The sequence below is a fragment of the Hypanus sabinus genome, unplaced genomic scaffold (assembly GCF_030144855.1).
Source record: "Hypanus sabinus isolate sHypSab1 unplaced genomic scaffold, sHypSab1.hap1 scaffold_2207, whole genome shotgun sequence".
Taxonomy (NCBI): Eukaryota; Metazoa; Chordata; class Chondrichthyes; order Myliobatiformes; family Dasyatidae; genus Hypanus; species Hypanus sabinus.
The window spans coordinates 3,413-17,382 of NW_026780317.1; the positions used below are offsets into that span (position 1 = coordinate 3,413).

The following is a 13,970-nucleotide window of genomic DNA, read 5'->3' on the forward strand; positions in this document are numbered from 1 at the left end:
GACCTGATAGAGGTGTGTAAAGTGATGAGAGGCATTGATCGTGTGGATAGTCAGAGGCTGAAATGGTTGTCACGAGAGGGCACAGGTTTAAGGTGCTGGGGAGTAGATACAGAGGAGATGTCAGGGGTAGGTCTTTCACTCAGAGAGTGGTGAGTGTGTGGAATGGGCTGCTGGCAACGGTGGTGGAGGCGGATACGATAGGGTCTTTTCAGAGACATGGAGCTGAGGGAAATAGAGGGCGATGCGGTAGGGAAATTCCAGGCAGTTTATCCGGAGTAGGTTACACGGTCAGCACGATATTGTGGGCCGAAGGGCCTTGTAGATTTTTACATTTCTGTGAAGTCTCCCCTTAACCAGTCTCCACCCGCGGCCTGGAAGAAGGATTAAATTTGAATCATCGCTGGCGTCCACCTTACTTATAAAACGATTCCCAACGCTTCGTCCGTGTCCCCTCTCACTCTGTGTCTGCTTGGCCTAAAAAAAAGATCTAGTTTTTTCCGACCGTTCTTCGTCGCCCTCCTGCGGACTCCCTCCGGCCCCCCTCATGGCAGAGCCGTGCACCCAGCTGTGTGTACGAGGTTGTGAGGTTTCCCCTCGTCCTCCTGCCCTCCGGGTAGAAACGGAGGGTATCTTAAGTGCAACTTGAGGAGAGCGTCTCCAGACGCAGCCTCCACTGAGCACGTTACACGGCCCAACATCGTGCCGTCCATCCCAGCGCGCAAGCAAGACCGCGTACGTCATGAAATTTATTGCCGTCCTTCCCCCCCCCCCCCCCGCACTCACGCCCCTCTCTCTCTCTCTCTCCCGCAGATTCCTCAGCTCCACCCGGGCATGTGGGAAGGCCCCACCATGTTCCAGGGCATGGGAAGCCCCTTCTTCTCCCACCTGGAGGTTTGTGCGGAGGGGGAGGGGAGGCGGGGTTCCCTGGAGGTGCTGCGCCGAGGGAGGGGGCGGGGACCGATTTGGGGTGGGTCGGAGGAGGAGATGACGGGGAGGAGGCGGGCACGAGGGTGTAGGGGCGGAGGAGGTCTCGTCGCCAGGGGCGGGGGTGATCAGAGACGGAGGGAGGCCCGGGTGCCCGAGGGAGTGATGTCGGCGGGGCGGGCGGACCAATGGAGGAAGCGGGGGTGTAGGGGAAGGAGGTGTGTGGCGCGTGGCCCGGCGGTTAAGGCGCCGGACCGGCGATCCGAAAGTGGTGAGTTCGAGCCCCAGCCGAGGCGGTGTGTTGCGTCCCTGAGAGAGGCACTTAACCGCACACCGCTCCGGTCCACCCGGCTGAAAGCGGGCACCGGGAAAACGCCGGGGGGCTAACCTCGCGATAGACTGGCGTCCTATCCGTGAGGGAGTCTCGTAGTCGCTTCACGCCACGGAGACCGGTGTAAGCACCGGTCTGATGATAAAGGCCGATTTACGCTTGCGCGTCGCATCTACGCTGCAGGTAACGCCTACCCTCCACCACCGGGTGACGTGCACCCCTCCAGGAAAGTCACTGGCGCCCTGTGGCGACGCAGGCGGCCAGCAACCGCGATCGGTCCGCTGGGTAACACCGCAATTCCGGTGGCTGCTTCTCCGCCACGTCCGCAGGCGGTGACTGCGGTGCGCCGATGCGGGACAGACGAGCCAAGTCGTCCAATCTACCCGCCGGCACGCGAAAATGTTGGGAGAGCATCTCCGCCGTCCCCGTCTCTCCCGAGGAAGCAACACAGCGGGATAGAAACCCCACCGCGCTCGCTACGGCGTGGCGCGGTGCGGAAATAAAAATCAGGGCTACAGTATGGCCCGTATGTGCAAGTGTAAATCAGCCTTGAGGCTCGGGACAGGCTTTAACGAGGGTGGGGGAAGGAGAGGTAGGGGTGGGAAGGGGTCACGGAGGGTGCGGGGGTGGAAAGGTGAGGAAGAATTCGGGGAGGGGAAGTTGGGCAAAGGGGACAGACAGGGCGGTGTGTCTCGGCCGGCCCCGGACCGCAGCCTGCTTTTTTTGTTTTTCCCCTCCCACTCTCTCTCTCTCTCTCCCCCCCCGCAGGGCAGCCGAATTCTCTCCGGCTCGAGGGACTGCGTCCAGCCCCAGCGGCCGGCGGCGGGCGCCGAGCGGGATCTGTCGGACCGGGCCCCCCCGCCGAGATCGTCCTCCCCGGTGATCGGCTCCCCGCCGGTGCGGACGGCCCCCATCGGGACCCCGCCCAAGCAGCACGGCCCCTTCCTCCTGGGGCAGCAGGTAGGGACCCGCGGCACCTGGTTCTCTCCCCTTCCCCGCATCTGCCGCCGTTTGTCCCATCCCCCTGGCGTCGGTGAGGGGGTGGGAGGGGTGGTGTGTGCGTGCACGTGGCTGTAATTAACCCCCCCCCCCCCCCCAAAATCCTGATCAAAAAGGCGCAGCAGGGCCTTTATTTCCTGCGGAGCGTCGAGAAAGCTCATCTCTGTCCCAGGACACTGACGGACTTTCACCGCTGAACCATTGACAGCGTGCTCACCCACTGCATCTCAGTGTGGCACGGCAATGGTCCCGTATCGGACCGCAAAGCCCTCCAGCAGGTGGTGAAAACTGCCCGGTAGATTATCGGCTCCCAATCGCCCACCGTCGAGAACATCTACCACAAACGCTGCCTGAGCGGGGCGAAAAGCATTATCAAGTATGCATCTCACCCTAACCGTGGACTTTGTACTCCCCTCCCGTCCGGTCGGCGCTACAGGAGCCTCCGCTGCCTCACCAGCAGGCTCAGGAAGAGCTTCCTCCCTCAGGCTGTGACCCTACTGAACCTCACATCACAGCGCTGAGCGGTATTGCACCCGTATTGGACTGTCTCAGCACTTAATATTGTGTGCTGTAGTACTTACTTTTTTGTAAATGACACCATTCCTTTGCACTCCCGGTTAGATGCTAACTGCATCTCACTGGCTTTCTACCTGTACTCGGCTCAGTGACGATAAAGTCGAATCGAATCTAATCTGATCTCTGCCCTCAGCCCTCCATCCTGTGCCCCACCCCTGTCCACGTGCGGGCTCCGATCCACCAGCGATTCTCCGCGCCCGTCGCGGACCGGCGCTCTCCGACGCAGCTGCTCCATGTGATGGTGAGTGTCGCGGAGTGGGACGGGGCCGGCCGGCGGGCGGGTGGGGGGGGGGGGGGGTCAGAGGGGCGGGAGGGGACTGAAGTTGCTCGGGGGTGGGGGAGGGGTCGTGGGAGCTTGGGATGGAGTGGAATGGGGGGGCGGGAAGGGTGGAGGGGTAAGGGGAGGGTTGGATTCCACTCGATTTCCTCTGACTTGTGTCTGGTCATTCTTCCCCCCCCCCCCCACACTGCCTTGTGCTCTCCCCCGATTCCCCTTCCCTCTCTCTTCCCCTCCCCCCTTCTCTTCCTCCTTCCCACCCCTCCCCCTCTCTTCCCCTCCCCCCCTCTTCCCCTCCCCCTTCTCTTCCACCTTCCCACCCCCACCTCTCTTTCCCCTTCCCCTTCTCTCTTCCCCCTCTCCCCGGTTCCCCTTCCCTACTCTGCCCTCTCCTTCCTTCCCTCGTCTGCACCCCCTTCCCCTCCAGAACTCATCACTCCGGTCCCGCCACTCGCAAGGCAACGTCTCATCAGCCCTGAACCCCCTTCTCCTCGGTGCTGGCCAGGTGAGGAGGGCGGGCAGTGAGCGGACGGCTGTGGGGGGGTGGGGGGGTGGTGTTGTATCGGGAGGGGGCCTCACTGCGAGCTGACTGTGGAGCTCTTCACTCTAATGGTCTGCCTGAGAGTCCGTGCCTGTGCTGCGGGCGGGACGCCAGGAAGGGAGGGGGCATGCTTGAAGGTTCTGGGGCCAAATGTGTGCCGTAACGGTCTCTCTCTCCTCCCCCCCCCCGCAAACTCTCTCCCCTTCCTCGCAAACTCCCTCTCCCTCCCTCGCAAACTCTCTCCCCTCCCTTGCAAACTCTCTGCCCCTCGCGAACTCCCTTCCTCGCAAACTCTCTCCCCTCCCTCGCAAACTCCCTCTCCCTCCCTCGCAAACTCCCCTTCCTCGCAAACTCCCTCCCCTCCCTCGCAAACTCCCTCTCCCTCCCTCGCAAACTCCCTCCCCTTCCTCGCAAACTCCCTCCCCTTCCTCGCAAACTCCCTCTCCCTCCCTCGCAAACTCCCTCCCCTCCCTCGCACTCCCTCCCCTCCCTCGCAAACTCTCTCCCCTCCCTCGCAAACTCCCTCTCCCTCCATCGCAAACTCTCTCCCCTCCCTCGCATACTCCCTCCCCTCCCTCGCAAACTCCCTCCCTCCCCCCTCTCTCCCTGTGACGCAGGCCGGCAGGATGTCTCCCAGCCACCTGGGCCGGGCCCCCACGTTGGCGGGGGCTCAGCTGTCGGCCCTGCCGGGCGGGCTCCTCCCGGGCCCAGGGGGAATGCTGATCCCGCCGGCCGCTGGCTTCCGGCCCTTCTTCGCCGGCGCGGGGGCTGGCCGACTCCAGGAGCTGAGGTAGGTGCCTCTGCGGGCGCCCTTGGGCCGGGGGTGGGGGGGGGGGGCCGACCTGGGTTGGGCGGGGGGGGGTCGGGAGAGGGGAATTTCTCCGGCGCCGGTCCTTGTGACGGCAGAGCTGAATGAGCCTGCCGGTCGGTCGTGGAGAGGACGTGCCGGGTCGTCCGCGATGTCTGGTGACCTCCCCTCCGCCACGAATGCAGAAGAGAGTCGGGGTTGCAGGCGAGGACGGATCCAGCCTTCTCGATGAGTTTATCTGGGTCTTTCCGCATCACCGGCACCGATGCTGGTCCCCCCAGATTCTCTGCCCGATTTTTTTTCGTATTTATTTATTAGTTTTTCTAAATGAAAAAAAACCAGAAGTTTTTACTCACTCTCTCTGCCCCTCACAAACCCTCACTCTGCCCCTCACAAACCCTCTCTCTGCCCCTCACAAACCCTCTCTCTGCCCCTCACAAACCCTCTCTCTGCCCCTCACAAACCCTCTCTCTGCCCCTCGCAAACCCTCACTCTGCCTCTCGCAAACCCTCTCTCTGCCCCTCGCAAACCCTCACTCTGCCCCTCGCAAACCCTCTCTCTGCCCCTCGCAAACCCTCTCTCTGCCCCTCGCAAACCCTCTCTCTGCCCCTCACAAACCCTCTCTCTGCCCCTCACAAACCCTCACTCTGCCCCTCGCAAACCCTCACTCTGCCCCTCGCAAACCCTCACTCTGCCCCTCGCAATCCCTCTCTCTGCCCCTCGCAAACCCTCTCTCTGCCCCTCGCAAACCCTCACTCTGCCCCTCGCAAACCCTCACTCTGCCCCTCGCAAACCCTCTCTCTGCCCCTCGCAAACCCTCTCTCTGCCCCTCGCAAACCCTCTCTCTGCCCCTCGCAAACCCTCTCTCTGCCCCTCGCAAACCCTCACTCTGCCCCTCGCAAACCCTCACTCTGCCCCTCGCAAACCCTCACTCTGCCCCTCGCAAACCCTCTCTCTGCCCCTCGCAAACCCTCTCTCTGCCCCTCGCAAACCCTCTCTCTGCCCCTCGCAAACCCTCACTCTGCCCCTCGCAAACCCTCACTCTGCCCCTCGCAAACCCTCACTCTGCCCCTCGCAAACCCTCACTCTGCCCCTCGCAATCCCTCTCTCTGCCCCTCGCAAACCCTCTCTCTGCCCCTCGCAAACCCTCACTCTGCCCCTCGCAAACCCTCACTCTGCCCCTCTCAAACCCTCTCTCTGCCCCTCACAAACCCTCTCTCTGCCCCTCACAAACCCTCTCTCTGCCCCTCACAAACCCTCACTCTGCCCCTCGCAAACCCTCTCTCTGCCCCTCGCAAACCCTCACTCTGCCCCTCGCAAACCCTCACTCTGCCCCTCGCAAACCCTCTCTCTGCCCCTCCCAAACCCTCTCTCTGCCCCTCCCAAACCCTCTCTCTGCCCCTCCCAAACCCTCTCTCTGCCCCTCGCAAACCCTCTCTCTGCCCCTCGCAAACCCTCTCTCTGCCCCTCGCAAACCCTCACTCTGCCCCTCGCAAGCCCTCACTCTGCCCCTCGCAAGCCCTCTCTCTGCCCCTCCCAAACCCTCTCTCTGCCCCTCCCAAACCCTCTCTCTGCCCCTCGCAAGCCCTCTCTCTGCCCCTCGCAAGCCCTCTCTCTGCCCCTCGCAAACCCTCACTCTGCCCCTCGCAAACCCTCTCTCTGCCCCTCGCAAACCCTCTCTCTGCCCCTCGCAAACCCTCTCTCTGCCCCTCGCAAACCCTCACTCTGCCCCTCGCAAACCCTCACTCTGCCCCTCGCAAACCCTCACTCTGCCCCTCGCAAACCCTCTCTGCCCCTCGCAAACCCTCTCTCTGCCCCTCGCAAACCCTCTCTCTGCCCCTCGCAAACCATCACTCTGCCCCTCGCAAACCCTCACTCTGCCCCTCGCAAACCCTCACTCTGCCCCTCGCAAACCCTCTCTCTGCCCCTCGCAAACCCTCACTCTGCCCCTCGCAAACCCTCACTCTGCCCCTCGCAAGCCCTCACTCTGCCCCTCGCAAGCCCTCTCTCTGCCCCTCGCAAACCCTCACTCTGCCCCTCGCAAACCCTCTCTCTGCCCCTCGCAAACCCTCTCTCTGCCCCTCGCAAACCCTCTCTCTGCCCCTCGCAAACCCTCTCTCTGCCCCTCGCAAACCCTCTCTCTGCCCCTCGCAAACCCTCACTCTGCCCCTCGCAAACCCTCTCTCTGCCCCTCGCAAACCGTCACTCTGCCCCTCGCAAACCCTCTCTCTGCCCCTCGCAAACCCTCTCTCTGCCCCTCGCAAACCCTCTCTCTGCCCCTCGCAAACCCTCTCTCTGCCCCTCGCAAACCCTCTCTCTGCCCCTCGCAAACCCTCTCTCTGCCCCTCGCAAACCCTCACTCTGCCCCTCGCAAACCCTCACTCTGCCCCTGGCAAACCCTCACTCTGCCCCTCGCAAACCCTCACTCTGCCCCTCGCAAGCCCTCTCTCTGCCCCTCGCAAGCCCTCTCTCTGCCCCTCGCAAGCCCTCTCTCTGCCCCTCGCAAACCCTCTCTCTGCCCCTCGCAAACCCTCTCTCTGCCCCTCGCAAACCCTCTCACTGCCCCTCGCAAGCCCTCTCTCTGCCCCTCGCAAGCCCTCTCTCTGCCCCTCGCAAGCCCTCTCTCTGCCCCTCGCACGCCCTCTCTCTGCCCCTCGCAAGCCCTCTCTCTGCCCCTCGCAAACCCTCTCTCTGCCCCTCGCAAGCCCTCTCTCTGCCCCTCCGAAACCCTCTCTCTGCCCCTCCGAAACCCTCTCTCTGCCCCTCGCAAGCCCTCTCTCTGCCCCTCGCAAGCCCTCTCTCTGCCCCTCGCAAACCCTCTCTCTGCCCCTCGCAAACCCTCACTCTGCCCCTCGCAAACCCTCTCTCTGCCCCTCGCAAACCCTCTCTCTGCCCCTCGCAAACCCTCACTCTGCCCCTCGCAAACCCTCTCTCTGCCCCTCGCAAACCCTCACTCTGCCCCTCGCAAACCCTCACTCTGCCCCTCGCAAACCCTCACTCTGCCCCTCGCAAACCCTCACTCTGCCCCTCGCAAACCCTCACTCTGCCCCTCGCAAACCCTCTCTCTGCCCCTCGCAAACCCTCTCTCTGCCCCTCGCAAACCCTCTCTCTGCCCCTCGCAAACCCTCACTCTGCCCCTCGCAAACCCTCTCTCTGCCCCTCGCAAACCCTCTCTCTGCCCCTCGCAAGCCCTCACTCTGCCCCTCGCAAACCCTCACTCTGCCCCTCGCAAACCCTCACTCTGCCCCTCGCAAACCCTCACTCTGCCCCTCGCAAGCCCTCTCTCTGCCCCTCGCAAGCCCTCTCTCTGCCCCTCGCAAGCCCTCTCTCTGCCCCTCGCAAACCCTCACTCTGCCCCTCGCAAGCCCTCTCTCTGCCCCTCGCAAACCCTCTCTCTGCCCCTCGCAAGCCCTCTCTCTGCCCCTCCCAAGCCCTCTCTCTGCCCCTCGCAAACCCTCACTCTGCCCCTCGCAAACCCTCACTCTGCCCCTCGCAAACCCTCTCTCTGCCCCTCGCAAACCCTCACTCTGCCCCTCGCAAACCCTCTCTCTGCCCCTCGCAAACCCTCACTCTGCCCCTCGCAAACCCTCTCTCTGCCCCTCGCAAACCCTCACTCTGCCCCTCGCAAACCCTCACTCTGCCCCTCGCAAACCCTCACTCTGCCCCTCGCCAACCCTCTCTCTGCCCCTCGCAAACCCTCTCTCTGCCCCTCGCAAACCCTCACTCTGCCCCTCGCAAACCCTCACTCTGCCCCTCGCAAACCCTCACTCTGCCCCTCGCAAACCCTCACTCTGCCCCTCGCAAACCCTCACTCTGCCCCTCGCAAACCCTCACTCTGCCCCTCGCAAACCCTCACTCTGCCCCTCGCAAACCCTCACTCTGCCCCTCGCAATCCCTCACTCTGCCCCTCGCAATCCCTCACTCTGCCCCTAGCAATCCCTCACTCTGCCCCTCGCAATCCCTCACTCTGCCCCTCGCAAACCCTCTCTCTGCCCCTCGCAAACCCTCTCTCTGCCCCTCGCAAACCCTCTCTCTGCCCCTCGCAAACCCTCTCTCTGCCCCTCGCAAACCCTCTCTCTGCCCCTCGCAAACCCTCTCTCTGCCCCTCGCAAACCCTCACTCTGCCCCTCGCAAACCCTCACTCTGCCCCTCGCAAACCCTCTCTCTGCCCCTCGCAAACCCTCACTCTGCCCCTCGCAAACCCTCACTCTGCCCCTCGCAAACCCTCACTCTGCCCCTCGCCAACCCTCTCTCTGCCCCTCGCAAACCCTCTCTCTGCCCCTCGCAAACCCTCACTCTGCCCCTCGCAAACCCTCACTCTGCCCCTCGCAAACCCTCACTCTGCCCCTCGCAAACCCTCACTCTGCCCCTCGCAAACCCTCACTCTGCCCCTCGCAAACCCTCACTCTGCCCCTCGCAAACCCTCACTCTGCCCCTCGCAAACCCTCACTCTGCCCCTCGCAATCCCTCACTCTGCCCCTCGCAATCCCTCACTCTGCCCCTAGCAATCCCTCACTCTGCCCCTCGCAATCCCTCACTCTGCCCCTCGCAAACCCTCTCTCTGCCCCTCGCAAACCCTCTCTCTGCCCCTCGCAAACCCTCTCTCTGCCCCTCGCAAACCCTCTCTCTGCCCCTCGCAAACCCTCTCTCTGCCCCTCGCAAACCCTCTCTCTGCCCCTCGCAAACCCTCACTCTGCCCCTCGCAAACCCTCACTCTGCCCCTCGCAAACCCTCACTCTGCCCCTCGCAAGCCCTCTCTCTGCCCCTCGCAAGCCCTCTCTCTGCCCCTCGCAAGCCCTCTCTCTGCCCCTCGCAAGCCCTCTCTCTGCCCCTCGCAAGCCCTCACTCTGCCCCTCGCAAGCCCTCTCTCTGCCCCTCGCAAACCCTCTCTCTGCCCCTCGCAAACCCTCTCTCTGCCCCTCGCAAACCCTCTCTCTGCCCCTCGCAAACCCTCTCTCTGCCCCTCGCAAACCCTCACTCTGCCCCTCGCAAACCCTCACTCTGCCCCTCGCAAACCCTCTCTCTGCCCCTCGCAAACCCTCTCTCTGCCCCTCGCAAACCCTCTCTCTGCCCCTCGCAAACCCTCTCTCTGCCCCTCGCAAACCCTCACTCTGCCCCTCGCAAACCCTCACTCTGCCCCTCGCAAGCCCTCTCTCTGCCCCTCGCAAGCCCTCACTCTGCCCCTCGCAAGCCCTCTCTCTGCCCCTCGCAAACCCTCTCTCTGCCCCTCGCAAACCCTCTCTCTGCCCCTCGCAAACCCTCACTCTGCCCCTCGCAAACCCTCACTCTGCCCCTCGCAAACCCTCTCTCTGCCCCTCGCAAGCCCTCTCTCTGCCCCTCGCAAACCCTCTCTCTGCCCCTCGCAAGCCCTCTCTCTGCCCCTCGCAAACCCTCTCTCTGCCCCTCGCAAGCCCTCTCTCTGCCCCTCGCAAGCCCTCTCTCTGCCCCTCGCAAACCCTCACTCTGCCCCTCGCAAACCCTCTCTCTGCCCCTCGCAAACCCTCTCTCTGCCCCTCGCAAACCCTCACTCTGCCCCTCGCAAAGCCTCTCTCTGCCCCTCGCAAACCCTCACTCTGCCCCTCGCAAACCCTCACTCTGCCCCTCGCAAACCCTCACTCTGCCCCTCGCAAACCCTCTCTCTGCCCCTCGCAAACCCTCTCTCTGCCCCTCGCAAACCCTCACTCTGCCCCTCGCAAACCCTCACTCTGCCCCTCGCAAACCCTCACTCTGCCCCTCGCAAACCCTCTCTCTGCCCCTCGCAAACCCTCTCTCTGCCCCTCGCAAACCCTCTCTCTGCCCCTCGCAAACCCTCTCTCTGCCCCTCGCAAACCCTCTCTCTGCCCCTCGCAAACCCTCACTCTGCCCCTCGCAAACCCTCTCTCTGCCCCTCGCAAACCCTCACTCTGCCCCTCGCAAACCCTCACTCTGCCCCTCGCAAACCCTCTCTCTGCCCCTCGCAAACCCTCTCTCTGCCCCTCGCAAACCCTCTCTCTGCCCCTCGCAAACCCTCTCTCTGCCCCTCGCAAACCCTCTCTCTGCCCCTCGCAAACCCTCTCTCTGCCCCTCGCAAACCCTCACTCTGCCCCTCGCAAGCCCTCTCTCTGCCCCTCGCAAGCCCTCTCTCTGCCCCTCGCAAGCCCTCTCTCTGCCCCTCGCAAACCCTCACTCTGCCCCTCGCAAGCCCTCTCTCTGCCCCTCCCAAACCCTCTCTCTGCCCCTCCCAAACCCTCTCTCTGCCCCTCCCAAGCCCTCTCTCTGCCCCTCCCAAACCCTCTCTCTGCCCCTCGCAAGCCCTCTCTCTGCCCCTCGCAAACCCTCTCTCTGCCCCTCGCAAACCCTCACTCTGCCCCTCGCAAACCCTCTCTCTGCCCCTCGCAAACCCTCACTCTGCCCCTCGCAAACCCTCTCTCTGCCCCTCGCAAACCCTCTCTCTGCCCCTCGCAAACCCTCTCTCTGCCCCTCGCAAACCCTCTCTCTGCCCCTCGCAAACCCTCTCTCTGCCCCTCGCAATCCCTCTCTCTGCCCCTCGCAAACCCTCTCTCTGCCCCTCGCAAACCCTCACTCTGCCCCTCGCAAAGCCTCTCTCTGCCCCTCGCAAACCCTCACTCTGCCCCTCGCAAACCCTCTCTCTGCCCCTCGCAAACCCTCACTCTGCCCCTCGCAAACCCTCACTCTGCCCCTCGCAAACCCTCTCTCTGCCCCTCGCAAGCCCTCTCTCTGCCCCTCGCAAACCCTCTCTCTGCCCCTCGCAAACCCTCTCTCTGCCCCTCGCAAGCCCTCTCTCTGCCCCTCGCAAACCCTCTCTCTGCCCCTCGCAAGCCCTCTCTCTGCCCCTCCCAAGCCCTCTCTCTGCCCCTCGCAAACCCTCTCTCTGCCCCTCGCAAACCCTCACTCTGCCCCTCGCAAACCCTCTCTCTGCCCCTCGCAAACCCTCTCTCTGCCCCTCGCAAACCCTCACTCTGCCCCTCGCAAAGCCTCTCTCTGCCCCTCGCAAAGCCTCTCTCTGCCCCTCGCAAACCCTCACTCTGCCCCTCGCAAACCCTCACTCTGCCCCTCGCAAACCCTCACTCTGCCCCTCGCAAACCCTCTCTCTGCCCCTCGCAAACCCTCTCTCTGCCCCTCGCAAACCCTCTCTCTGCCCCTCGCAAACCCTCACTCTGCCCCTCGCAAACCCTCACTCTGCCCCTCGCAAACCCTCACTCTGCCCCTCGCAAACCCTCTCTCTGCCCCTCGCAAACCCTCTCTCTGCCCCTCGCAAACCCTCTCTCTGCCCCTCGCAAACCCTCTCTCTGCCCCTCGCAAACCCTCTCTCTGCCCCTCGCAAACCCTCACTCTGCCCCTCGCAAACCCTCTCTCTGCCCCTCGCAAACCCTCACTCTGCCCCTCGCAAACCCTCACTCTGCCCCTCGCAAACCCTCTCTCTGCCCCTCGCAAACCCTCTCTCTGCCCCTCGCAAACCCTCTCTCTGCCCCTCGCAAACCCTCTCTCTGCCCCTCGCAAACCCTCTCTCTGCCCCTCGCAAACCCTCTCTCTGCCCCTCGCAAACCCTCTCTCTGCCCCTCGCAAACCCTCTCTCTGCCCCTCGCAAACCCTCTCTCTGCCCCTCGCAAACCCTCTCTCTGCCCCTCGCAAACCCTCACTCTGCCCCTCGCAAACCCTCTCTCTGCCCCTCGCAAACCCTCACTCTGCCCCTCGCAAGCCCTCACTCTGCCCCTCGCAAGCCCTCACTCTGCCCCTCGAAAGCCCTCTCTCTGCGCCTCGCAAACCCTCACTCTGCCCCTCGCAAACCCTCTCTCTGCCCCTCGCAAACCCTCTCTCTGCCCCTCGCAAACCCTCACTCTGCCCCTCGCAAACCCTCACTCTGCCCCTCGCAAACCCTCACTCACCCTCGCAAACCCTCACTCACCCTCGCAAACCCTCACTCTCCCTCGCAAACCCTCACTCTGCCCCTCGCAAACCCTCACTCTGCCCCTCGCAAACCCTCACTCTGCCCCACGCAAACCCTCTCTCTGCCCCTCGCAAACCCTCTCTCTGCCCCTCGCAAACCCTCACTCTGCCCCTCGCAAAACCTCCCTCTGCCCCTCGCAAGCCCTCACTCTGCCCCTCGCAAGCCCTCTGCCCCTCGCAAGCCCTCACTCTGCCCCTCGCAAACCCTCTCTCTGCCCCTCGCAAACCCTCTCTCTGCCCCTCGCAAACCCTCTCTCTGCCCCTCGCAAACACTCTCTCTGCCCCTCGCAATCCCTCTCTCTGCCCCTCGCAATCCCTCTCTCTGCCCCTCGCAAACCCTCTCTCTGCCCCTCGCAAACCCTCTCTCTGCCCCTCGCAAACCGTCACTCTGCCCCTCGCAAACCCTCTCTCTGCCCCTCGCAAACCCTCTCTCTGCCCCTCGCAAGCCCTCTCTCTGCCCCTCGCAATCCCTCTCTCTGCCCCTCGCAAACCCTCTCTCTGCCCCTCGCAAACCCTCTCTCTGCCCCTCGCAAACCCTCTCTCTGCTCCTCGCAAACCCTCTCTCTGCCCCTCGCAAACCCTCTCTCTGCCCCTCGCAAGCCCTCTCTCTGCCCCTCGCAAACCCTCTCTCTGCCCCTCGCAAACCCTCACTCTGCCCCTCGCAAGCCCTCTCTCTGCCCCTCGCAAACCCTCTCTCTGCCCCTCCCAAACCCTCTCTCTGCCCCTCCCAAGCCCTCTCTCTGCCCCTCCCAAACCCTCTCTCTGCCCCTCGCAAGCCCTCTCTCTGCCCCTCGCAAACCCTCTCTCTGCCCCTCGCAAACCCTCACTCTGCCCCTCGCAAACCCTCTCTCTGCCCCTCGCAAACCCTCTCTCTGCCCCTCGCAAACCCTCTCTCTGCCCCTCGCAAACCCTCTCTCTGCCCCTCGCAAACCCTCACTCTGCCCCTCGCAAACCCTCTCTCTGCCCCTCGCAAACCCTCACTCTGCCCCTCGCAAGCACTCACTCTGCCCCTCGCAAGCCCTCACTCTGCCCCTCGAAAGCCCTCTCTCTGCGCCTCGCAAACCCTCACTCTGCCCCTCGCAAACCCTCTCTCTGCCCCTCGCAAACCCTCTCTCTGCCCCTCGCAAACCCTCACTCTGCCCCTCGCAAACCCTCACTCTGCCCCTCGCAAACCCTCACTCACCCTCGCAAACCCTCACTCACCCTCGCAAACCCTCACTCTCCCTCGCAAACCCTCACTCTGCCCCTCGCAAACCCTCACTCTGCCCCTCGCAAACCCTCACTCCGCCCCACGCAAACCCTCTCTCTGCCCCTCGCAAACCCTCTCTCTGCCCCTCGCAAACCCTCACTCTGCCCCTCGCAAAACCTCCCTCTGCCCCTCGCAAGCCCTCACTCTGCCCCTCGCAAGCCCTCTGCCCCTCGCAAGCCCTCACTCTGCCCCTCGCAAACCCTCTCTCTGCCCCTCGCAAACCCTCTCTCTGCCCCTCGCAAACCCTCTCTCTGCCCCTCGCAAACACTCTCTCTGCCCCTCGCAATCCCTCTCTCTGCCCCTCGCAATCCCTCTCTC

General features: G+C 63.7%; 1 protein-coding gene across 1 annotated transcript in view; it reads left to right on the forward strand.

Moving 5' to 3' along the window:
• The first annotated feature begins 787 nt into the window (after nt 1-787).
• LOC132387785 (protein PAT1 homolog 1-like) overlaps nt 788-13,970 on the forward strand; it is a 35,961-nt gene continuing 22,778 nt past the window's right edge. Inside the window, exons 1-5 of the mRNA XM_059960155.1 lie at nt 788-891; nt 2,024-2,215; nt 2,964-3,071; nt 3,535-3,612; nt 4,266-4,438. Coding sequence (XP_059816138.1) covers nt 832-891; nt 2,024-2,215; nt 2,964-3,071; nt 3,535-3,612; nt 4,266-4,438 — 611 coding nt within the window. The 5' untranslated portion in view covers nt 788-831. The remainder of the gene's footprint in view (nt 892-2,023; nt 2,216-2,963; nt 3,072-3,534; nt 3,613-4,265; nt 4,439-13,970) is intronic.